Source organism: Excalfactoria chinensis, chromosome 1, assembly GCF_039878825.1.
Source record: "Excalfactoria chinensis isolate bCotChi1 chromosome 1, bCotChi1.hap2, whole genome shotgun sequence".
In the NCBI taxonomy this organism is placed as follows: Eukaryota; Metazoa; Chordata; class Aves; order Galliformes; family Phasianidae; genus Excalfactoria; species Excalfactoria chinensis.
Window position 1 is genome coordinate 143853400 of NC_092825.1, and position 25872 is coordinate 143879271.

The 25872-nt window shown below is 38.0% G+C and overlaps 1 protein-coding gene across 2 annotated transcripts in view; it reads right to left on the reverse strand.

The window, feature by feature from the left end:
• Positions 1–25872, reverse strand: part of NDFIP2 (Nedd4 family interacting protein 2) — a 44903-nt gene that overhangs the window by 17678 nt on the left and 1353 nt on the right. Inside the window, exons 2-4 of one of the 2 annotated variants that reach the window (XM_072352386.1) lie at positions 7839–7995; positions 6573–6700; positions 2582–2641 (exon numbers count right to left, since the gene is read on the reverse strand). In XM_072352386.1, coding sequence (XP_072208487.1) covers positions 2582–2641; positions 6573–6700; positions 7839–7995 — 345 coding nt within the window. The remainder of the gene's footprint in view (positions 1–2581; positions 2642–6572; positions 6701–7838; positions 7996–25872) is intronic. The other variant, XM_072352395.1, reaches the window with a different exon arrangement.

The following is a 25872-nucleotide window of genomic DNA, read 5'->3' on the forward strand; positions in this document are numbered from 1 at the left end:
AATTACTAAATCTTAACACACTGAAAGTATGGGTCTGTACTGTTTCCCAATATTTTCAACAGGACTTGGAAGATCTAATTCACGTACAGCTGTGTAGGCTGGGAAACCAAAGTTTTACTGTGACAGATTTTTAAAGAGTCTGATGAAAACTGTAGGAAACAGCTAAACATTATGTTAAATCTAAACATTATGTTAAATGAATAACAGCAAAGCTAAGCAGGGTAATAAGTTAAATAACAGCTGTCAGTAATGGCAGCAATGTAGTCTAGGCAGAAACATGAGTAACATCTATTTACTTTTCCTGCAGTTTTTCAACGATTGATCATATGGCTTAAAACTAAAGTAAGAAATATCTGATTAAAATAATGAAAAACAAATTGAGCTTAAAGTGAGATTTAGCTGTTTTACCCAGAGTGAACAATTACCAATGAAATAATGTACTTCTGATTTTAACATATTATTCATTCACTGTATCAATGGTTTCTTTACATGTATTTTTATACATACATCTACTCATAACTGAAAGGTAATTAAAAATCACAATGATCTGTCATGCAATTGATATATTCACTTTTGTGAACAGTGAAAAAAAATCTACCACGGTATAATAATTCCAGTTAAGTGGGCTAGAACAAATTGTACCAACTGCAGGCAGCCATTATTAACCTTTATAACATGGTCATGAAGTTCCAATTGCTATCTGCCATTTCAGTTCATTTACCAGGTCTTCATATCTCAAAAAATACTAAAACACTACTGTTCAACAAAGACAATTCCAATTACATCACAAAGAGTTGAACAGCAGTTTTAACAGGGTATAACTCAGATCTAGATAATTTCAAACATCCATAAGTGGTCATCTTAAGGGGCTAAGAAAGTATTAGTTTAGTTTATTTTATGTCTTTGCTGAATCTGCAAGACCAATGAGGGGAAGGGAAGGAAAGGCTGAAAATACATTAAACAAAAGGATACATTTGAATGTGCTTGTATTTAAAATATAAATGCCTCAGAAGCTTTTTTTTCAAGTTTTAGCAACAAATGTTTTCAATTTTAATTTCAGAAGGTCCATAAAACCCCATTTTTTCCCCCTTAAATTACTTGCTAGCTGCTATACCTCACACTGGCTTTTACAGATCAGTTCACCATCTTGCTCTTACCCTTCACAAAATGATCTTGCTTACAGTAATAAGTTTAACATACTTATATATATATATATATATATTTGTGTTTGTGTATGTATATGTGTGTGTGTGTGTGTGTGTGTGTATGTATATATACACATACATTCCTAAGTGTTAACCCATGACACTAAGGCTTGTATATGGAACGAAAGTGCATCAGTATATGACCTAGAGGCATGAAAACAGGCACTTGCACTAAGTGTGAGCAACTTATTCATTGTATTCTATGCCAAAAGGTATAGTAAACGATGTTCTATTTACTGTCTTCAAAAATCAGCCTGTTAAAGTTATTGCAATCTCCAATGTAATGAAACAGTTTCCTACCTTTAAACCACATTCAGTACATATCCAATCACACAGTACTTGGTTTTTATCATTGGTCCCAGAGGCCAAATACATTAACTGTCCACTGCTCAAATACAGGTTGCCCTTCACAAACCAGTTGCTCTCACTCAGTATACTCAGTGTCAAAGCTATCACTTTCTTCATAGTATAATTGCTTGCTACCTTTTTGGTTCCAAATTTTGGAAATGAAAAGAGACAACGCAAAATGACTGTCCTCTCAACTGATGATGCCTAGAAACTGAATAGTTTCATAATAATACTTCTATTAGATACTAATATTTTAGTCAATAACATTATGTTTATGCTTGTATTCTTAATGCCACTGATATCCTAGTGCTATATGTACACACATGCACACAAATAGCTAAAAAAATCTCTTTTTTTCCAGTGTCTTTCATTGCTTTTTGACAAAATAGTCATGTTAAGGATCATGGATAAATTTATTTTGATTGTTGAACATTCTGAAATTTGTATAAACAAAAAATGTAATACTCCTATGACCAAGGAAATAGTTAAACAGCAAAATATATTATCAACATGAATGACATATCACACAGTTAAATTTCTATAAGCTAAATCTATAAGCTAAAGAATATCCAAAGGCACACAGCACCTAATTAAATCAAATCTATTTGCTCCTCTAGAACTACAGTGCTATCCGTAGCTATTTATGGAAGAGAAGGCTACTTGTTTGTTTATACCCTTCCCCTGCCCCCAAAGACTTTGTAACTTCATTTAAACTGAAACCTGGCATGGCATATAGTGGGACAACCATCTTTGATTAAAGAAAGAATCAGAGTTTTCAGAAACCTGTTGGATAACTGAACTGATAAAAAAACTATTCTCAATGAAGAAGGTTCACAGAGAAAAATTAAGAAGAAAAAAATGATTAAACAACTTGGTAAAAATCAGAAATTATATTTTCAGCATACAAAACAAAAAATGAAAACTTAATGATGAGAGGGGAAAAAAGGGCATGATGAAACCCAGGAGCATTTGTGTGCCAGAAGGAAAATTCACAATTAGAGTCTAAACTAGAGAGAACTATACCATACCTCAGGACGATTGTGGAATATTTCATCAAACAGACTCCTAGACTCCCTAAACTGGGCGTGCTAAGCATGTAAAAACAGAAAAACATAAGACAAACGCAACTAAAGAGCATTAAGTAAAAGCCATTCATTGTAACATACAAGTCATTTACCTGTTAGTATGTTTGCCTGTTTAAATTAACCTCTGAAAACTCATGTTGAGAATAACAAAAGGCAAGCATGAAAAGTCAGCATAACTACTGCTGTCAAAAGTGATGACAGATGATTGCTACAACTTCTTTGATATGTTAAGCATATAACTAGGAGCATAATAAAAGAAATGAATGTTTACACAATCTATTCTTCTAAGGCAAAATACACGAAGGTCTACAAAATCAAGTACCAAATTTGTCAGTAAATTTTAAGTTTTGATTGTTCATATGACCTGTGGATTCAAGGACTATGACAAAGCCTTTAATATGATCACAGTTTTTGTTTGTTTGTTTGTTTTTCTATAGCATCCCTATATCATTCAGGGAAAAAAAAAAAAAAAAAAGAAAAAAAAAAAAAAGGAAGAAATTAGTTAATTAAACACACTTTTTAATGCAGTTTTCCGCTATTCTGGAAAATTAATAGGCTTGTAGCCTTCTTTGCTGTACATTTTAGAGTACATCATGAAAGGTTTATCAGCTTCATGTATTGCTCAAGGTAACATAAGCTCATCTAACATTTTAAACTGTTCACATTCCTGTGGTGAAGCTGCAAAATATCCTCATTCAACAAATAAGAAGTTAGAAGCATAGCTCTTAACACAGTTCACAACCTTAAGAGCACTGATTTCATAAACCTGAAAATCAGACATGGAAAAGCTGTGGTTTGTGTATGTTTGTATGATTTTCAAAGTATGTAATAAGTAACTTAAACACTGCATGCAGATGTCACTGATTGTAATCTCAAAGTGAAAGCAAGAAAATAATTATAGACCACTAGTGCAAAGTTCAAGTGACTTAATTGCTCTTCTGCAAGTATTCAGAGCTAAGAATCAAAATCTTTCCCTCAGGATGGCAAATCATCACCCTAACTATTATGTGCCACTTTCCAGAACCTTACTACTGTTTTATTAATATAGCTTCTGTGTGCACTTAAAGGAAAATAAACAAAAGATTTAGAAGCAAAATGACTAGAAACTACCATCAAACTTGAGATCCTTAGCAGTCAGCAGGACCTAACACTTCAAAGTACATAGAGAAAGCTTCTGATATTAACAGTACTGACTTAACCTACAAATCATTGAGCAAGCTTCTGCTCTGGGGGAATGATGTTGCATTCCTACTGATTTTTCTGAAGTAGGTGAAATTTTTATGAATTTCATTAAGCATCAGCACTTATATCCCAAGTTCTTCTGTGTGTTTTGGAAAAGAACGTATACTGTTAGATTTTTTGCAAAAGTTCATTTATTAACTCATCACCATATTCTATAATCCTATCTCTGAAATCTAGATCCCTGACCCTTGCCTCCATTTTACTTGTTTTCCTGCCTTGGCAAATCTTTCTTGACTGATCAACTAAGTTTTACTAATGCAATTGATTTTTACTATTCTCACATTGCATAATTTCTAAATAACTTTATTTCCCTTCCTCAATTCCACAAGTGTCTACCCACAAAGCAACACAATCCTATCAGCGTTCTTTCTTCAATCCTATTCCCATTTTCCCACTCAACACCTTCAGCTCCCTTTCCAGTATTACATTTGGTTTTCACTTTTATTCTTTTCTCCACTAACCTCAGCTTATTCTGTTCCCTCTGGCTTCTCCTCAAGATCACTCTGTACTCTTTACATATATTTGGATTTGCCTTTTTTCATTTCAACTCAGACCAATCCTCCCTCGTCCTGTATGTGCTCATTTTATTAGCACTCTTTTTGCTAGCTAGATCTAGACTTTACCTCCTGCAACACGTAAGATTCAGAGTTGCAGTCTTTGTCCTGCTTCACTCTACCTACTGCTGACATCCTTCTGTGAGTCAAATGTCCTTCCTCTTCCCTACTGATCAAAGGCCAAGAATAATAAAACTATCCATGGCACACATGAAACTCACAGTCCCAGTACTGAAAGTATTTAAGGGCAGTCAGATGATTTATCTTTTTTTTTTTTTTTTTGTCTCATAATCCTACTCTGATTCAGGAAATCCACAAATGTTCTCTTGAGACAACACATCTGCAGCCCCATCCCCTGCAGAGCTATGAGCAGTCCGAACTTGTTCATGGGAGACTATCTCCACAAATTTACTAGTTCTAAAGCTCTACGTATCAACTGTGGAAACTCATTTTTCAGTAACTTATGTTGGCCAAAGCCAGGCAGATTTTCTGAGGCAGGGTACAAGATATTTCCGACACAAAAATCTAAACATGTGAGGATAAGAGCACTTCTAAATAAAAGGCTTAAGAACACAAGCAGAACACCAGTGTTTTACTTAGATCTGTTCTTAAGTTGGCTATACCTCAGCCTTAGGCTTCACTCCCCCCTCCCCCCACTCCCCTCCCCAGTTAAGTGTAGGTCAGAGACAATTGCATCTATGTCTAAAGCTTCTCCCCTGTAGGGTTCCAGATATACAAAGTTAAAAGCAGACAGAATATTGCAAGAATTGCATAAGCCCCATCTGAAGTATTGTAAGACTGGTAACAGTACCCATAAAGTTAACCTTTCGGTTGCTAACATTTCAAATATATTTAAAGTTTACTGAATGAGATTGAGGGCTGCATTCAGACCGAAGTTTCAGCCTAATTACTCCTATTGCAAGCACTAATAAAGTAAATATAACTTCTGTTAAAGCAGTTAAAAGGTTACAAAATCATCACCTCCTAGCAGGAACTTGGCAAGTAACCATGCAAATACTTTGCATTCACAGCTACATTTAGTAAAACAGACTTGTATAACACCTTCATTGGTGATGTCACATACATCTATTTTAACTACAGCTGTGTGCTGTGTTAACTAACTGCTGTGCACTGTGATTACTGCATAACAGTCAAGGAAGAAACCAATTCTAGCTGCACGAGCTGAAGTTCTCCATTCGAAAGCATGCTATACTTGACATATACAACCCGGTTAGGAAGATTTTAAATGCATCTCAAGCTCAATCACCATAATCTCAAGGTGTGGATTTCTAGAGAAAGCTCTGGAAGCCTAATTTACTTGTGGCATATTACAGTCAATCCTAAAAAATAGCAGAATTTCAAAATTTCAGAGAGAAAAAAAAATAAAGTCATCAACTGTTTACAAAACTAACTTAAGCAATAATTGGAAATGTGAATCGTGTGGGGTTTTGTCTGTTTTTTAGGTTGTTTTGGGGTTTTGTTTGCTTGTTTGCTTCTGTTTTTTTTTTTACTTTGAAGACAGCATTCATTATGATGTTAATTCTTACAAAACCATAAATACTGAATGCATGCCTATTAATTTACCGTTTACCATACTTGTGGTATGGGGTGTTTTCTTTAAGTGCTTGAAACATTTCTTCCAACTTGTCTTGGCTTTCCGGTATTTAAACTTGCAAGAAACGAGAAGCAAAGACTTTTCTTTAACAACGACCTACACTGGTTGGTGTTTCAACTATTCCAGACTATGAGAATTTCACTTCTTTCCAAAGCTCTGCTTACTTTACTTATCTTTTTTTAATACCATATGAAACACTCAATATTATTGTTAACTCTAGAAATTGACATTATCAGTGGATATGCATAGTTAATTAAAAGATGACAAGATACTGAATAAACTATCAAAACAGGGCAATGTATGGCTTTCAGAAATATTTAAGCCTCCGAAGAGCGCAAACACTATACAAGTTCTCTAGTACTAGCTTACACTACCTTTTAAAAAGTAAATATATAACAAACTTAAAATCACCTGCCCATCATTACTTTAGTGAATAGGCCATGAGATGGTCCCTATTACTATAAATCAGTGCATTAGTCTTAAAAGTTTCATAAAGGTTGAAACAAATAACTGCATTACTTACACGCTGGGCAACTTCTGCTGCAGCAGCTGCCATTGCTGCAGCTTTCGCCTTCTCTGCTTCATCATAAGTAGGAAGAGAGGTAGCTACACTGTATGGAGGTGGTACAGGATAAAATTCATTGTGTGTTTCTGTTCAAAATAAAGAGGTTATGCATTTTTAATCTAGAAAGATATAAAAAAAAATAATAAGATTCATAAGCACAAAACTACTGAACTTGAAAGCGCATTCTTTCAAGAGGTATAGTAATAATCATGACATATTCTTTTCAGTGAGACCCATTTGCTAATTCCAGTTGCTCCTTGAAAATAAGTTTTTCCAGGATTTCATTTTCACCACTCTTGTAAAAAATATTCTTTACATCAAAGTGAGCCACAGACTCCATTGTTAATATCAAACTAGTAAAATGCCAACATACAGAATACCACCATTAACAAAACAAATAACAACATTTAAAATACACTTTCTGCCTACAGCCAGTAGCAGTTTATAACAAGACTGCTTACATGGTAAAAAGATGTCAGCACAACAAAGTTATTAAGTGCAAGGATAATTCAGCACAGCTATATGTTTTCATAGTTGCAAGCACTGTCTGATACAGAAGGGATAGGAAATTGTTTAATCAACATTAAAGACCTAAGTCAGAGTAATTCTGAATCATTCACTTGGTGAATGTGAGATGCAAATTCAGGCAACTATGCTTAAACAAGGACTTTGATGTTTCCTGCTGTTAATTCTCCTATACTCTAAAGGAAAGTCACAACCTCATCAGAAAGGGGGCAGTGAATAAAAAGCTATACTTTTCTTATTCAAATTTTCTTCAAGAAGTTTCATCAGGAACCTTTAAAGCAAAATCCATCTTTTCATGGCAGCATTTTTCACCACACATGGTACATACTTTTGCTTTCAGGGGTGAGGTGGAGGTGGCAGTTAGAAGAGTAATAAAAATTGCTAATGAGGTATCATAATGAGCACTGAAGTACGTAGATTAAATGTGGAACTGAACTACACACAGACTTAAATAAAAGCTAACCATTACACTAATTAATGAACAACCCTTTAGTCAAGTAATTTGGAACAATCAGCATAATTAAGAAGCATGCTTCTTCTGAACAAACTTAACAAAGGACTGTGAATGAAGCGAGGCATGAAAGCCTCCCTTCTTGCTGCGATTGTGCGTGCAGAAAAAATACTGCAGCACATACCACACTGACTAAGTGCTGATTGATACACGCTCCTCTCTCATAAGCTGTTACGTAAGAAAAATACCTGAGGTTGCAGCTGCTTCTACATCTATGCTACAGTAAGGTGGAGGGGAGGTATCTGCTTCAGATAAGGCTGCTGTCTGAGGAGTCTGTGTAGTCTCTGTAGAAGCAGAAGGCTGCTCAGCCACTGAAGATTCTGGAGGGTCATCCTCATTGTGAAGCTTAAAAGAAAAACACATAAAAATCATGGAGAGAATTGCCTGATAACTTTGTATTCGCAGGACTATCATCAAGAACGAAAGAAAAATGCCCTTCGACAAGCCAAAAGTTATTTACACAGATAGTGCACGATCACTAAGGAACCCAGTGAAATACTCTTGAAGCAAACAGTCAAAAGCAGCCTTTAATGTCTCTTTTTCTTCCTCTTTTTCCTTTTTACAACAAGTGAGCAACACTATTATTTTTTGTTATTATTTTCTCTCCATTGCTACAGTAAAAATAACACTACTTCTATAAGTGTCACATTTCTATTCTTGCATTTCATCAATATTCTGCGTTTTTCTATGCTCTGGAAAGACTCCTTCTCCTATACAGCTTTAACTTGCTTGGATTTTTTCTTATATAGCTCAAAAAGAACCCGTACAGTTAAGCATATAGGGGAATGAGAATTAGAATAAGCAATCACATTGGTTATAACCTGCAAATTCAGATCCATCAACTTACAGATCTTTTCTTTAAGACAGAACGTCTGACTATTTTCAGATAAAGTTATATCACTTAGAATATTAAGAGTAGTACACACTTGGAACAAAAGAAGTATTAGTACATACTAGAGCGCATACGAGCATGAACACCACAATGCCTAGAAAATTACTACTGAAGCACCCATATTTAAAAGTCAGTCAAACAGATGGAAGAGACCTGAAATGTGATTTTTAGTTCCTGAAAACATCCTACAGAATATAGTTATCCTAGCAAAAAAAAGAATATTAAGTGTATATTAAGGGTTATTTTTCCATTAAACAAAGTGCAATCAAATTATTGGATAAGATTACTTTCAGAAGAAAGAGTGCTCAATAAGCTTTGCTAAGTAGTGCCATGCTCTTACAATAGTTGTTTTTCTATATGCCAAAGATCTGAAGGTTATACATTCTGTGCTACTCTTTCTAAACCAGCACTAGCAGCAGAAATTAGAAGCAAATACAACATTCAACAAAAGGCAGGTAAATGGAAAAGATGGTTCAAAGGAAATTAAAAAACAAAAAACTTCAGAAGAATTTAATGAAATATAATTTCATGCAATTTTTGTATGGCTTCTGCTACAAATACTCTCTTTTCCAACGTGTCGAACTCAAAAGGGATAGTTATTTGTTATAGCCATTTTCCATGAGCTCCCCCAAAAACTGTATTCTGAGAATAACAACTTAAATTGGAAAGGCTTTGTCTAGACATGAAGTACAAGCTTAAGCCATACAAGCATAAACAAGGTTATATATGTTTACACATAGATCAGCATATCGTGCCTAAGTACATACATATATTAACACACACTATTCACAAGCACACTATTAAGGTAAGGTCACTTTGAAAGAACTGATAGAGGTTACTGAAGGTTTTTGGGTACTGAGCAATTAGGTCATTTAGCATCTAATCAGCGATCCAGAAAAAGCAGTAAACTGAGAAATATGCAAATCTATTCATAGTAATTAAGGTCAGAGAAAATAACTTCAAAATAACATAATACATTTAGGGATACGGAAAGCATGTGAGAAGACAAAACACTTGATTCTAAACAGATAAAACAGGTCAGAAAAATAGCCCAAGATCGAGAAACGTGGTTCTAAATTAAGTACAATCATTCACAAGTAAAATCTGGCGCTGAAACAGGTACAGCCAACAAAATCACTGTAAAACAAAGCTGTAATTAAATAAGCAGTGAGACAAACAACAGAAAATTACTACCCTTTTGTGCTAACACCCGGTACATGCAATATCAAAAGGTATTTGGGATGCACGTGTAGTTCTGGTCTATGAACAGGGCAAGCAGTAAAGCCCAAGTAACAAGGTTCTGTTGGTTATCTTCATTCTTCCTCTCCTCTCCCCCTGCACTTCAATAACTGCTCTGTTATTTTATCCCCCCCCCCACACACACACACAGTTTGCGATGACCATACTTCAGATGCACAAAGATCCACTGGCCAAGGAGCACATCACTGCTCAGTACTCATTTTGCCTTCACAGAGAAAAATTCATTTTGTCTCTTGGAAGCTACTTTTTTCCAGATTTGAGATTCAGACTCACTTACAAATGATAGGGGTAACATTACAGAGGGACAATACGCACCTAAGACTTATTTCCTTCATAGACAGCATTAACAATTCATTCTGTTGCTACAGAAAGACTAAGAAACAGAGAAACTCCAGACTAAAGGCTCTATTCAACGGAAGCCTGTTATGACCTGTCGTGCACTGAAAAGGCATAGTTCTGGCCTTTATTTTGTAAGACTCATAAACAGGGACTAAACATTTCAATTTATCCTGTAATTTACAGATCTGTCAGACGTTCTGAAGTGCGCCAAGGTCATTCTAATGCAACAACTTTATGCTACACTAGATAGCATGAAAATAGCTTATATTTTTAAATAAGATTTCTATAATGCTTGTAACGTGCTGTTGAAATTAAATACACCTTACAGATGATTTTATAAAATGGGAATGGTTAACTTTTAAAAGAAGTGCATAAAATCATCAAGCAAATCCTGCCTTTGGTATGTCAAGCTAGCTAGAGAAAGCATGCTCTACGTGAATTCACTTCATCAGAAAACATTATTCTAATGGTGTGAGTGCAATGCACAGGGCATTAGCTGTTGTTATGCTGTATTTTCCAGTGCTTTTTTAAAAAATAAAGTGGCATATTGATCTGTCAGAAAAGGAAAAGCATAAGCAGAGAGAGAGGCTTTTTTCTGGCTCATATTCTTTTTAAAGTGTCAGTGGATTTCAGGTATTGCATCTGCTTACTTTGGAAGCAACTACACAAACAAAAGAATGAAAAGAGAATTTAAGGAAAGGAAGAGAAGGAGTACTTCCTTAAAGAAGTTATTTATGATGAGAATGAAATGCTAAAATAAAGACAGCCACGTTTCCCACAATATTTAGATATAGAACCTCTGGTAGTCTCTGTGACGTTTTGAGCTGCTGACATCAGAAGAGCCACTGCTTCCGTATCTAGCTCTGAATTTTAACTGTGCTAAGATAGATACAGCTTGCAAATACATGCATGACAACTCCTCAGCCTTCAGCATGCTGTAGTTCAAGAGCTGTGAAAGCAGGGACTGAAACACTTTGCGTCTAGGTTAAGAGAAATCTCTAAAATATTCCTTTTTAATTGCAAAGCTCAAGTAGTCAGCCAGACACACTGTGCACAAACCAAGATGTAAAGGACCTTCATCGTGGCAAAAGCAGCTGCAGTGCTTACAACTCCGTAATTTTTTCAGCAGATGAGCTGTAACTTTACCGTACTCTTAATTAAAATAGCAGGAAAAGTAATCTTCCTACTGGAAAAGTTTCCAGGTCTCTTTATTTTTTTAATTATTATTATTATTTTTAGTTCTAATGTTAAATGCTGAAAAGGTAATGCTTAAGTACATAGCTTAAGTAATACCTCGAACAGACATTTTCTGTTCCCTTCTGACTATTTTTTAGCTTGGTTTCTATGGAAATGAAACCTATGCAGTATGTAAGGCCCCTTCTTCCACTGCTTCCAGAAATAGCTTCTAAATTTACCAGCCAGCATAAGCCAAAATTAAACGAGAAGGGAGAGGCTCAAGGAGAGTTGGGTTCCTACAGATTTCAAGTGAACTGGTGACACCCTAGAGGAAGTATCAGTGCCCCGTGAACAAGGCAGGTAGAAGTGTTGATGCTGTCTTCTCGCAAATGCCTACCCTGTTGGCACAAGCAGAACTTCTGGCCTGCCAGTGCAAGTTCTGCTTTTTGTTTTTGTTTGTCTGTCTTCCTGTGGAGTCTAATGAGAGGACAAGAACTGAAGTTACTTCCTTGAGGAGAGAGCAGGAAACGGCACCTGATTCATCACTGACAAAAACTAGTTTCTGTTCTTGGGATGACTAATGTTTATCATTCTAGCTGTAACTACTTACAATTCTTAAGCCACTTCTTCTAATTTTTATGCTGGCATATTCTGTAAGGAGCCATCAAGCTAGCCTGCTTTTTCTGTTTTCTTTTATACCTTTATTACCAACACATCTTAGCAAAGCCTGACTTTTAGGTAAGGTTACACATAAGTTTTAGGAGTAGTTGTTCTGCCTGGGTAATCATAGGTCTTCAACAGCATTCTCACATGCAATCTTAAATTAGAAGTACTCTTAATTTGTCCTTTCCAGCCTTTTAGAAGATATTACTACTACATTCTTCAGTAAGCTTGACTTCCACAGTTTGACCTCACACTGACTACTTCATGAGTTCTTTCCAATAGCATTCAAACAAATACAATGCATAAGAGCTCTGTAACACTACACCTTACGATATGCTTTAAATGGATATAAGATCATGCAAGTTCAAACTCCGTTTGCCAAGCCAGTCAACTGGTACAATCGCTCCACAAAAAGCAACACTCTCAGCAACAGAGGTTCATGTTTTTCACTGAGAAGAAGTTGACACTTCTACATTTATCATTTCCTAGAGTAAGTTTCAGACAGCAAAAGGTCAACCAGAACTATCCACTTACCACAGCTTCTAGTGCTACAGAGAAGGATTTATCTTAACATTGCCTCCGCAGTGCACAACTATTTCAACACTTCTGCATTAGATTCAAGACCTCCTCCACACTGCTACACAAGCATGTATTCCACAAGAATTTGAAGGTACTACATATTAAAAGATGGAACCAACAGTAGGTTCAGCATAAAAATTCTGTTGTCTCTCTCCATCAGGTTTGAGGAGGCTGCTCCCCCTTCTCTAAAGATTTTAGAGGTGTTTTACACCTACCTACTGGTAATGATCTGCTAATCTATAGTAAAAACTCTTCCGTAGAAGTGAGGTGCTACTAATAAGAAATTTAGGCTTTGAAGCAGAATGCTCCATCTAAATAAAAACAGTCTCACTGGGCTACATACAAGTTATGTATTAAATGCTAGTCTTGTAAATGCATCTTACATAGCTTGTTGGTTTGGGTTTTTTTTTTTCAGCTTCAGTAGTATAAAAATAAGTTTACTTATTTGTCCATAGCAAAGTGATAGTCTTCGGATATTCTAGTGGTAAAAAAAGCAAAGGAAATGACATAATGGTAAACAGTTCACACTACAGCCTACTGCTTTCTCATTTTTAGAAGCATACGCATAAAACCTACACCGTTACCCTACAAATGCCATTTAAGTGTTAAGATCAATAAGATCCACGTAATTCATCATCAAATGAATTCTCCCGAAACATACATTGCCAGCCACAGAACTCCAGGAAAAAGAAAAAAGTGAATCTCTAAAGAAAATAAAATCTTTTAATAAGTAATAAAACACTACACGGTGAAAATTATAGGGCACTTCAGTACATTCTAGAAGTACAGCAACCTTCAGCAACCTTTCACTTTTAATTTTGTTCTTAGCTATAACTCAACAAATGTAATCAGCACTTCAAAGTGCACAGAACAGATCCACATAATTTCTTTTCCCTACCATCCTATCCCTTGGCAAGTCTCAGCTCTCACATACTGAAATCTAGTGACAGTCCTTCAACACAGAGGACTATTTGTTGTCATTGTTAGATTTTCATTTGTCTTTAAAATCATACATCTCTGCACAAAGCTTTCTACAGTAGTCACTATGTCATAAAGTCAAATATGTAAAATCTGCAGAAGCAGAAAAGCAGAACAGAAGTTCATTGCTGCCATTCCACAGCTGTGTAGAAATACCAAATGTGTCTGCTAAATAAGGATTAGGTACCATGGAAACCCACAACCTCTGGAGGCAAACTTCTAGTGAAAAGAATCCGAAGAGATTTATAATGAATGTTGTTGAAAAATATGTCACAGCAGGATGGCTTTTCCACCAAAGTTACTTCTCGTGCAAAAATGAAGTGAGCCATAGCCACTGAAAATGCTTTACAGGAACTCAACTTAGGAAATAATTAGATCACTTCATTAAATAACTTTCTGTTTAACTAGAAATCTAGACTACTGGATTTTCCAAGTTATTCTTCTAAGAAACATATGAGTATGTTAGGAGAGGACAGGAATCAGAAATAGTGATCAGAGCTTCTTGGACCAAAAATGTGTATCTCCACAGTTGCTGTTTTACATACTTAAATTTACTGGTTAGTTTTTTTTGTGGACTATAATACAAACTATTAAACATTGGACAGCACAACATGAATATCTGCATTCATATGCTATGGCATCTGAGATACATGTTCTTTTCCATCTCCCCAATATTAATAACAAGTACCCTGTTAGTAAATGACAGTAAATATATTTATGTGTCAACATCATAACATTTACTGTTAGGAAAGAGTCCTAAGACTTTACTCAAGACCAGGATGGATGTGGCTCTGGGCAGTCTGGTCTAGTGGTTGGTGACCCTGCACACAGCAGTGGAGGTGGTTAAAACTAGATGATCTTTAAGATCCTTTTCAACCTAGGCCATCCTATGACTCTGTGACTTAACATTACCTACTTACAACTTCTTTAAGTTCCTTTTCTATTACAGAATTATTCAGAAATGCAAACACTTTTATTTCGGTAGGATCCAAACAGATAAATCTTTCATATTTGTTACAAAATAGTGTGGCCAGCAGGAGGAGAGAGGAGATCATCCCCCTGTACTCAGCACTGGTGAGGACACATCTCAAGTATTGTGTTCAGTTTTGGGCTCCTCACTACAAGAAAGACACTGAGGCCCTGGAACGTGTCCAGAGAAGGGCAACAAAACTTGTGAGGGGTCTGGAGCACAAGTCTTATGAGGAAAGGCTCAGGGAGCTGGGAATGTTCAGTCTGGAGAAGAGGAGGCTCAGGGGAGACCTCATTGCACCCTACAACTTCCTGAAGGGAGGTTGTGATGAGGAGGGGTTTGGCCTCTTCTCCCAGGCAACAAACAGGACCCAAAAAGATGGCTGCAAGTTGTATCAGATGAAATTTAGACTGGAAGAAGAAGGAACTTTTTCTCTCAGAGAGTGGTCAGGCACTGGAATGGCTACACATGGAGGTGGTGGAATTGCCATCCCTGGCAGTGTTCAAGAGGTGTCTGGATAAGGAGCTCAGAGATATGGTTTAGTGGTTTTCTGTAGGTATGGTAAAGGGAGGACAGTTGGACTAGATGATCTTGTAGGTCCTTTCCAACCTTGTGATACTATGATTCTATGAAAATTTCAAGTCAGGCATAGTCTCCAAGAGTTTTTCGTATTATATGATTATAGGAATTAATTGTTAAGTCCGTCAACAAAGAACCAGTACCTTTAGTGTTAGTGAAGAGAACTGTGAGCAGTTTCTTTGTGTCATAGTTTTGTGGTGTTGCTGTCAATATTCCACATCATAACATCATGTGCAGTATGGATCATCCATACTCCAGTTCCGTAGAATGGTAGCGTCCCAGGTGCTCAGCTCTCGGAGAAGAACTACATATCCCAGAGGACGCCACAGCCAGAGATAAGTCACGGGAGGAGGACATATATAATCTCGCTCCCAGGCTGGAACTTTCTCTCTCTCGGACTCTCAGGAAGTGGGAAGCATTCCTGCCGTGTCGCCTAGACTTCACAGTAGGCCTCTCGGTTTTCAGAGACTCTCCCTCACTGTTTTGTTCGATTTATTAGCCTCAATCATTGTATTCCGATATCATATTTAGTAAAATAAGTTTTCCTCCTTAGATTGCTGCCACTGTTTTATTTTCCCTTCCTTTCCGGGAAAGGAAAATACATGGATACAGGTAAATCGAGGTAACCTGTGACACTTTGAAAACTTTAAGCATGAGCGTAAAAATATTTCTAGAATTATATGTAGAGCTTACTCTGAAGCTTGTACACAGTAACAACTCGCAATTCTGTCCTAATGCCGAACTTTGACGTTATTAAAAGGATCACCAAGAACCACGTAGCTTTCTGTCAAATGCTAACTCAAGAAGAGATGGAGGAAGATAGTCTGAATTCTACTTTAAAAAAAAAAAAAGTAGCATGTGCCATCCACTTTATTCAAACTTCCCTAATACTCACAGATGTTATATCATGGTTGGTAAAGGGCCCGTCTCTGCCTATTCCATTTAGCATCTGTTATGGATTTGATGAATTTGCACTCCCGAATCTGCTAATAATCTGTGCCTTATTTGTTGAAATAACAGTTCTGCAATTGCTTTATCTGCTGCTTTGATGACTTTACAAGCACTAGTCACACATCACTTCCAACTCCCACCGCTCATTTTAGACTGTGCCTTCAAGACAGCTGTTTCCCTTTACATTCTGTAGCCTCACTAAGATTTTCTTGTGAGAAACCAAAACAGTTCCCAACATGAAAGCAATTCCCAGATTTCATATAATGATGCTTCTTCTTCTCAGTATTTTTATTGATAATGGGCAATGCTTTGTCAGGATTTGCTGGCAGCTACCACCAATGAACAGCTTTGGCAAATCCTCAGCAACAGGTGATTAACTGGGAAATCCAAGTGTGACATCCTAACTTACAAGCAACTTTACAGAATCAGTTCATTAAGTACATACCCACCACTCTAAGTACGCAAAAAAATGTAAACCGTAAACAGGAATAGGAAAGCCTGTAAAACTGGACAATGTACAGGGCAGTCAGCAATAGCAATCTCAATGTTCAATAGTTATATCCAGCCTCTATTTTAGCCTATACCCATATAAGCCAAGAAATTCAAGGTTCATTCAAAACGCTGAGTATTTCTGTAAATGTTATGCTGCACGTTTCACTTGAAGTCCAAGCGCAGTAGAATGGCTGACACGCATCTTCCTAATGAGAACAATGCAAGAAGATGCTAAAAATGGTCTCATTTATATATTTAGGTGGTGAGAGAGGGAAGAATAAGAAAAAAATAATTTATTGGTTAGGTTTCCCTTCATCCTACCCCCCATTCTGGAGAAGCACTGTGGTAACTAAACTGCAGAAAGCATAAGGTTCCACCTCAAGTCCCTGACTGAAGAGTGGCTGGAAAAATAAGACTCCAGTTTGTGTCTCCTATATGGCAGTAAGAATAAATCAATAGAAATTATGTAAAATCTTAAGAAAATCTCCCCATGTTCCAGCTTTATTAACAACACTGAGTCTTTACCTCTTCTGTAATTGAAAAAGCTAGTCAAGCAGGAGTTTTCTGCTCAACACTACAGAACAGTCCCAAATTGAAAAGATGAATGAAATATATGTCAGCAAACCAGAGTGTCCAAAGGAGGGCTACAAAGATGATGAAGGGTCTAGAGTTCAAGACATATGAGGAGCAGCTGAGGTCTCTCGGTTTGCTCAGACCAGAGCTGAGGGGAAGCCTGATGGCAGCTGCAGCTCCAGTGCTGCGGAGGGGCGGCACTGAGCTCTGCTCACTGTTGCAGGGACAGGGCCCGAAGTAATAGCAAGGAGCTGTGTCAGGGGAGGGACAGCTGGGGGTGAGGGACAGGGTCTGCACCACAGGGTGTCGGGCACTGAACAGGCAGGCATTCCAAGGTAGTGGTCACAGCACCAAGCTGAGTTCAAGAAGCATCTGGACAACACTTTCAGATGTAGGGTTTAAATTTTGGGTGGTAATTTGTGGGGCCAGGAGTTGGACTCAATCTTTATGGGTCCATTTCAAATTGGGATTTTTCTATGATTCTTTAAATTAGCATACTAATAAAGAACATACTACTCTTATTAAGAGGTCAGTCATGCATGACGTTTTAAGCATACTTCACTGATTTTGTAACGTGAAGTACTAAAGCTCCTCAACTGAAGATAACAGCATTACATGCAGAGGTCTTACCCTTCTCCATCCACCAGAGGACTCACAGCTTCAACGAGACAAGCACAACACACAGCAAAAATGAATATCAGACTTTTTTCAAGAATGCCTTTTTATTTCTCAATAAAGAGAAGTCCACATAAAATGCGTCCTTAAAGGACAAGTCTCCGGACCTCTGAATCCTTACATGATACAGACATCTAGAAGCAAGTACTTTTCATCAGATCAATTTTTTTTTACTAGTTAAGCTAGTTAAACTAAACAAACGAGATTAACATTCTAGGAGAAAGCTGAACTGGTCGGAAGGGAGCGCCAAGTGTCCAAACAAGTGCTACCTCTAAACCACAGGAAGTACATTAAAGTAACCAATACTGAGGAAGGAATGGAGGCTGTTGTTCATCAAGTGTAGCCCAACACCGCAGGGCTTTAGCAGCCTACCCATTTGCTTTAATTATGGATTCTCATTCTAGAATTTGGTATACCTTTTTTATTAATAGTTAACATCATTCTTGTTTCTAACTGTTTATATTGCTCACTTGGTGCAAGGCTTTTTTTTAATTATTATTATTTTTTAATCTCAGCTCTGGACTTCAAAAAAGAAAGCCTTCATAGAATGGCTTGGGTTGGAAGGCACCTCAAGGATCATCAAGATTCAATCCCCCCCCGCTACAGGCAGGGCCATCAACCTCCACATTTAATACTAGACAAGGCTGCTCAGGGCCACATCCAACCTGGCCTTGAACACCTCTAGGGACGGGCATCCACAACCTCTCTGGGCAGCATGTTCCAGCATCTCACCACTCCCTGTGTAAAGAACTTCTCCCTGAACATCCAACCTAAATCTTCCGTCTTTTAACTTGAAACCATTTCCCCAAGTCATCCTATTACCCACTCTTTCAAAGAGTTGACTCCCCTCCTATTTATAGGCTCCCTTTAGGTACTGAAAGGCTTCAATAAGGTCACCCCACAGCCTTCCTTTCTCCAGGCTGAACAAGCCCAGCTCCCCCAGACTGTCTTGACAGGGGAGGTGTTTCAGCCCATTGATCATCTTTGTGGCCCTCCTCTGGACCCTCCCCAACACCTCCCTTTCCTTCTTGTATTGGAGGCCCCAGACAAAGCCTCACAAGGGCAGAGTAGAGAGAGACAGTCACCTCTCTGTCCCTTCTGTCCACCCTTCTTCTGATGGAGCCCAGGATACTATCTTAATGCTTCAGTACATTCAAAATAACTTCAGTACTGTTTCTCTTAAATTCCAAAATGACAACTGATTCAAAATGCCCCAGTCAAGAACAACAGGCCTCAGGAACACCCAGCACTCTTATTCTAATTGTCTTATGCTTTATCTAAGGCATCCCTCACTTCTCAATGAGGTGAAGAGTCAACCATGCTAAGCACAACAAGAGCAATGCTTCAATGTGAACTTGTGCTACTTTGGGGAAAAAAAAAATAATATTTATTTTTTTCCTGCAATAAAGAGATAACTGATACTATAAACATCCTCCTGTTAGTAACTTTTCCTCTAATCTGTTCTACATAATCTTTTCAGATTATGCAAGGAAAAGCAAAAACAAGTTCAACAATTCAAGCTACACATACAGCTTTGCCAAGGACATGATTCTGACCTCTCTTACTATCAGTCAACATAAACAGTCACTGCCAAAAGGTAAAATAGTCTTCAAAGCTGAAATGGACAAACTATTTTTGTGAATGTGTTAAGCTACAACACACAAGTTAGAGTGAGATCTCTCCTCTATTTTTTTTCCTCCTGAAAGGTCGCCTTATACAAGGAACACGACAAATCTCTGCCATGCACCTCAAACCGTAACAGAAGAAAAATGGGATTACAAACAGAAATAAAGTAGTACACAGGATGACAGGGTTTTTTGGTTTTTGTGTGTGTGTGTGTGTGTGTCTCTAAATTACAGATTTAAAGCTAAATCACTGTCCCTGTTCCAAACCCCGTTGGACGAGGTACAGGCAGAGAAAGGGTTGGAAGGTTATTCAGTATCTAATTGGAATTGGATTTGACCCACCATGGGTCCATTCCAATTCAGTGTATGCTATCATGTTTTGGTTATAAAGTGATTGGAAAGTTAGACTGTAACAGTTATAGGCTAATCAGTATAAGACGATGGAAATGCTTAAGTGGAATGAACAGCTAAATGTTAAAATGGAAATTTATTTTCCACTTTCATTACAAATCTGAAAGCCGTGAGGCATCCACATCCTGACGTGTGCTGTAAGCCTTGGCTGTGGAGGTTTGAAATGACTTCAGAACAAAACAGAAGATATTAGTCATTTTCATTAAGAATACAGCTGGCAAAAGGGACGCCCATTTTACTAAAATACGCTAGCTTTTACAGTGCTTGCCCAGGAAGTGGGAGAACCAAGCCTGATGCAGCTCAAACCCACAGTCTTGGCTGTACAATAGCTCAGCTTTAGCAGGAAGCATTGGCACTGCCTCTCTAGCCTAACAAGTTGCCAATTTTTTCATTCCTTTCTGCTCATCTCCTCTTTGGATTGCTTTCCTTCTCAGTTCAAAAACTATTTGCTAACGGTGGGTATGTTGGTACAGGCCCATTCGTTCATTCTCCTTTTTACATCAGCATAAGCATTTTAGGTCTAGGAGGTTTGGAGACTATGAAACTCAACACTGTGATCAAATCCACAACAGTAGACTGAAGATGAGGTGCCAAGAAGTTAGGAATGATGACATGATCAGCTGTCATTTTTTCCTTTTTCTGTCAACACTGTCATTAGAAAGAACGTTTCAAAAATAGCATAGAATTAGGAATTCTTCCTAAGTACCTCATCTTCTCCCAGCTGGAAGAGGGCGGCTAACATTCTGAATTACCACAGCACTTTTTAAGTACAAGGCTTCTGAGGCTCTCCTCATGTAGTTTCTACCTCATTTTTCAGACAAGTTGACAGAGGCCTTATAGTTCCTCATTTTTACTGTAGCACGATCAGAGCAGACACGATTGGTCACTTTACAGGTATCTTCTGCTGAGAACCCTGATGTTTGAAAGCATTTTGTTCCTGTTACTGAACTTCTGCCTTTTAAAGGAATTATGAAACTTACAAAATGTGACGTTTAAACAACGTGGCCTGAAGCCTTACTCTTACATTTCAGTTTTGTGCCATTGCTCAGAGAAGGTAGGTGGCCCTGCTAGGCAGGGGGGTTGGAACTACATGATCCTTGAGGTCCCTTCCAACCCGGGTCATTCTATGATTCTATGATTCTACGGTAGGTCTTTCTTTCACGAAACCTAAGAAAAACCCCAGATTCACAAGACAGGCTCATTCAAGTCACCAGCTTGCTACCACCAGAAAGGACAACGCTGTACCCATCTCTTCCTCCTTCTATTTCATTTGTGCATACACAACCTTAAATTCAGACCTAAAAAACCTTTTGGAAAAAAACATGAGTAACCCAGGTACATTTTTATCATTTTTTTACTCCTCAGGTGTTTGGTATTTTTTTCCAGTACACTAATAATGGTGTCCTACATATCTCATCTGTTTTGAACACAAGGCTGATAAAAACCACCTTACTTCCCCATGCATCCCCGACAAAGAGACGGGGACAGCCCACATGCCACAGTCTGCACCCACAAAGCAGCAGCAAGCTTCTGTGTCTGCAACTGCTCCTGCTGGGTCACTGAGACTGCATCTCTCCCTGCGAAACAGACACAGGGCTGGGTATTACATCTGCAGCCCTCCCAAAAACACCATCAGGACAACAAAACAAGTTAGATCAACCTGCTTAAAACTTACAAAGAGGTAGAAAAGATTGTACCTATCTTGTATCTCAGCTCCTCAACGAGGGAGGAGCTAGCTTAGGAAGGACTTGAACTTCATTTCCTTGTTTCATATGAAACACAAACATGTTCAAAAACCTAACTGGGAAGGAAAAGAAAAAATTGAAATTTCTTACTTTTTAAATGTTCACTGTATCATTGCTGCATTGGAAAACACACAAACATTGGCAAACGTTCATCTTCATTTGTGGCAAGATTATTCACAAAAACAGTACGAGTGTTCATAAAAGCATTAAGACAGCTTCAAGAAAGACACACTATGTTCCACTTAATAGACAATTCTGTCACAAAAATGTTATAGAAAAACTCAAAATTTAAGTTATTTTTACAGTTTAATAATAAGATGCAAAGACAACCTATTCTTATAAAAAAATAGAGATTTACCTCATTTCAAAAGATCCTTTTTAGCCCTTCTAAACTTCAAGTACAAAATGCACTGATAGGACTTTATCATCAATGGATAAGAAGTCTGTATACTAGAAGTGTCAGCTTAACCAACATAGACAAGCAACGGTAAAGCTTATCACTCAATGCATCTTTACTCAGTATTCTTCAGTACCATAAACTGACTCTCCTAAATGTAGCATCTTATCTTCCAGTTACGACTTCATTATCAGATACGTGGAAAGCAACAGAATTTCCATCACGTAAGCTAGCTTAGTTTGATCAATAATACCAACTAGGAAAGAGTTACCCAAACAGAATAAGTACTATATCAAGTATACTACCTTTAGGCTACAGTTCCTAAATCAAAGACATAATATTTAGTTGTATTTATTTGTCAATCACTGCTAGGCTTAGTCTCATGACAAGAAAGGAAGGAGAAAGTTTTCTTTGTGTACATTTCCTGTATAGGTTGACTTTCATGCCTGAAATTTAAACACAACTTGACTTTAAGTAAGGACAAACCAGGTAACACTGTAAAAGAAAAGACTCAATAAGACATGCAAGGTTTACTTGTCAAGTTTTTGGTAGCAGAGAGGTGCAGGGGTGTTTTCTCTGGACTGGAAGCTGTCCCCCCACTTCAGACTTAGCCAGCTCCAGCTGGATGCAAAAGGGATGTGCCATTGACCAAAGCTAAGACACAAGCAATGCTAATGCTGAATGTGCCTCCAGGAGAGCAGATTTGTGAAAGGATAAAAAATGCTGCACAGCAAATGTGAAAAAGAAGGACAAAACATAGGGAAACCATCATACAGACAGCCAGGTCAGCACAGAGAGAGAGAAGAAGATACTCCAAGCATTCCCCACAGGCCAGGAGAGGCCCATAGTTGGGCAGGTTGTCCTCCTCCAACCCATGGGCACCACAAAGAGCAGATCTCCACATGCACCTATGGTTGCCCACAGGGCAGCAGTGGAAGAGGCCAGAAGAGAAGCATGGCCCATGCTGAACCCATGCAGGAGCTGAACCAGAGAGGAGCCTCAGTGGAGCAGGAAGGCTGGGAAAGCTGCTGCCTGTGAGGACCCATGATGGAGCAGTTCCTGAAGGATGGTCCTCATAGTATGGAGCCATGTTGGAGCTGCAGCCTGAGAGAGGCCCATGCAGAATCAGTTTGGGAAGGACGGCATCCTGTGGGAGGGATCCCACACTTGAGCAAGAGCAGAGCACAAGGAGGAGGAAGGAGCAGCAGAGAAGTTCCTGCAAGCCTAATTCACTATCCTGCTGTGCTGCTCAGAGTTGAGAAAGGAAGCAGAAGAACAGAGACTGAAGTTGAGCATAAGAAGAATTAATAGGGGAAAAAAAAAAACAAAACATGCTTTTAGTTTTATTTCTCACTACTACTCTACTCTTATTTATTAACAGTAAATTTGTCTTCCCCGGGTCAAGTCTGTTTTGTCTGTGATGGTAATTGCTGAGCCATGTCCCTCTCCTTATCTCAGCCCATGATGTTTCTCATCTTATTTTCTTGTTGAGAAGGGGGAGTAAAAGAGCAGCATGGCCAGCAACTGGCTGCCAGCCAAGGTCAACCCACCACACAAGAGGTGCAGAACATTAAACACTATCTAAGATAATTGCAAAGCTATTCACATCATGTATCGTTATACAGGGAAATTAATTAGAATAAATTGTTTATGGTATCAACTTTGATCTCTTCATCCTGTTTCTGAAAGGCACATACAACTTTACAATCATAAGGCTGGCATCTTTGAAAATTAATAAATAAATAAATGTCTTTAATCCTTATAGCGCTGTACAGTAGCAGGCTGTGGTTTTGGAAGCATTGCCCTCCCTATAAGTCAAAGACTGATGGCTGTCTGATTCCAGAACAACCCGAAGCTTTAATCAGAAAGGACTTGGGAGGAGGTTATCACAATTCTTAAATAGCTGAACATACAAATTCTTTAGCTTACGATGGGATTTATGCACCTAAATCACTGACGTGCATTTGAAGTCCTCCCTCATGACTCACCCAGAAAATCCTGTCACAGGAAAAGGCCATCCCAAGCTTTAGTACTTAGTCGCTCACTCATTTTTATGCGATGGAAGGAAAAAAACGTATGTATTTCTTTTGCTTTGCTTCAGTATGGATTCACAAAGCATCATTTGCATCACTTTTTCTGCAAACAAGCTACACTAGGAGCAGACATCTCAAAGAGCGAGACAGCAATGCACAAATTAAGGTCAGATGACAGAGAGCAAGAAGGTAAAATGAATCACAACGATCACTCAGTGAAGAAATTACATTATAATTTCCCAGTGCTGATGCCTCGGTCCCTCTGTCCAACAAGCAACAGAACAGAGAAAAGAAAAAGGAAAAAGGACAACAAGAAAGGGAAACAACTGTAGATGCAAATAATAATAATAATTTAAATTTTAAGACATTTATTGGAGGGATTTCAGTATGACTAAGAGGGAAAAAAAGGTAGTAAAGCAAGACAACCAAGACTGGCTTATTTCTAACGTCACATTCAGCAGGGAAGCATGACAAATCCTTACCCATCAATTAGTTGTCTTTTTGCCCTATGAAGAAAGGACAAAAAGGAGGGGGCAGAAAGCAATACAAGTCACACACACGCCTGCAGCAGATAGTTACGTAATGCTGATTTACTGACTGCTCTGAGTTTACAACGCTCTGCTACAATTCCAAATAGCAGCCTTTCCACAGTTGCATTGTTCGAACATTTTTAAACAGTTGTATTAAAAAACAACAACAACAACAAAACCACAACACAGAAGGAAAAGAAAGAACAAGAAGAATTTAGCACTGGTATTTTGATGTAAATCAATGAAGATAAACCAAGGGCTAACTTCATATGCAACAAAATGTCTGATCATAAAGTCTTAAGAGTGGCTTATGGGCTGAAGCTCCAAATTTAAGTGCCAACCATTCTTTACGCCTTTCAGATTAAGGTATTTAGAGAAACCACCAGCAGAAAGAGGCAGTAGCAATACAGCTCCTTGAACTTCACTGAAGTCCTGCAGTCACTGACATGAACAGAGACATAAACTGGTGATTCTGTTTTGATTTAGAACTCGCTCTAAGCAGAGCAAAGAAAGATTAGTTAGAAGTAAAGGCGGACTGGCAAAAATAGGGGTGGGAGGACGAGGTGCTATTTTTCATGAAGCAAAACAAATAGAACCAACATATCAGAACCAGTTTCCATATGCTTAACACTAGGGAACGGTACACTCACAAAGATAGTGCAGTATTAGCCACATTAAGTTGTATTTCACCTCAGTATTTTGCCCTTAAAGATGAACATAGCCATAAAATCTGCAGTAATCTACTGCCTACTACCTATCACAGATGTTACACAAGGAAATGCCACCTAACAAAATCACAAGCTGGAATAAACAGGTGCTAATTAAGTACACCTGCAGTTGCCCAGGTCTTACCATCCTCTGACTCAACACAGTAAATAAATAGCGTTACCAAAATCTCAGCGCCTAGCAGTCAGATATACTGAAAAGAACATAAAACAGCATGGTCTTACAGGATAGTAATCAGCAAGGTATTATAAACTCTGAAGTATTCTAAGGACTTAAAACTGCAGTTTCATTATGACTTACAAGAAATTCAATGGAACTAAAGAGCACTGTCACCGTGAAGGTTTCAGAGAACACTTTATAATAAAATACAGTGACATAAACCGACCACAAAGTTTATCACACATGGAAGTCCAAATGGGGCCAACTAACATTAGGATTAGCCCTTTTGGAAGGCCAGACTAGGAAGCACTTATCCAGTGCTGGGTACCAGCACCATGACTGGAAGTACCAATCAAATATAACTTGCCTCTAATATTTTTGTTACCTCTTTGCTTCATCCTCCAGTGCTTTTTTGTTTGTTTGGTTTTCTACTCCTTTAAGTAAGAGAACTACAGTTTCTAAGGCCTTT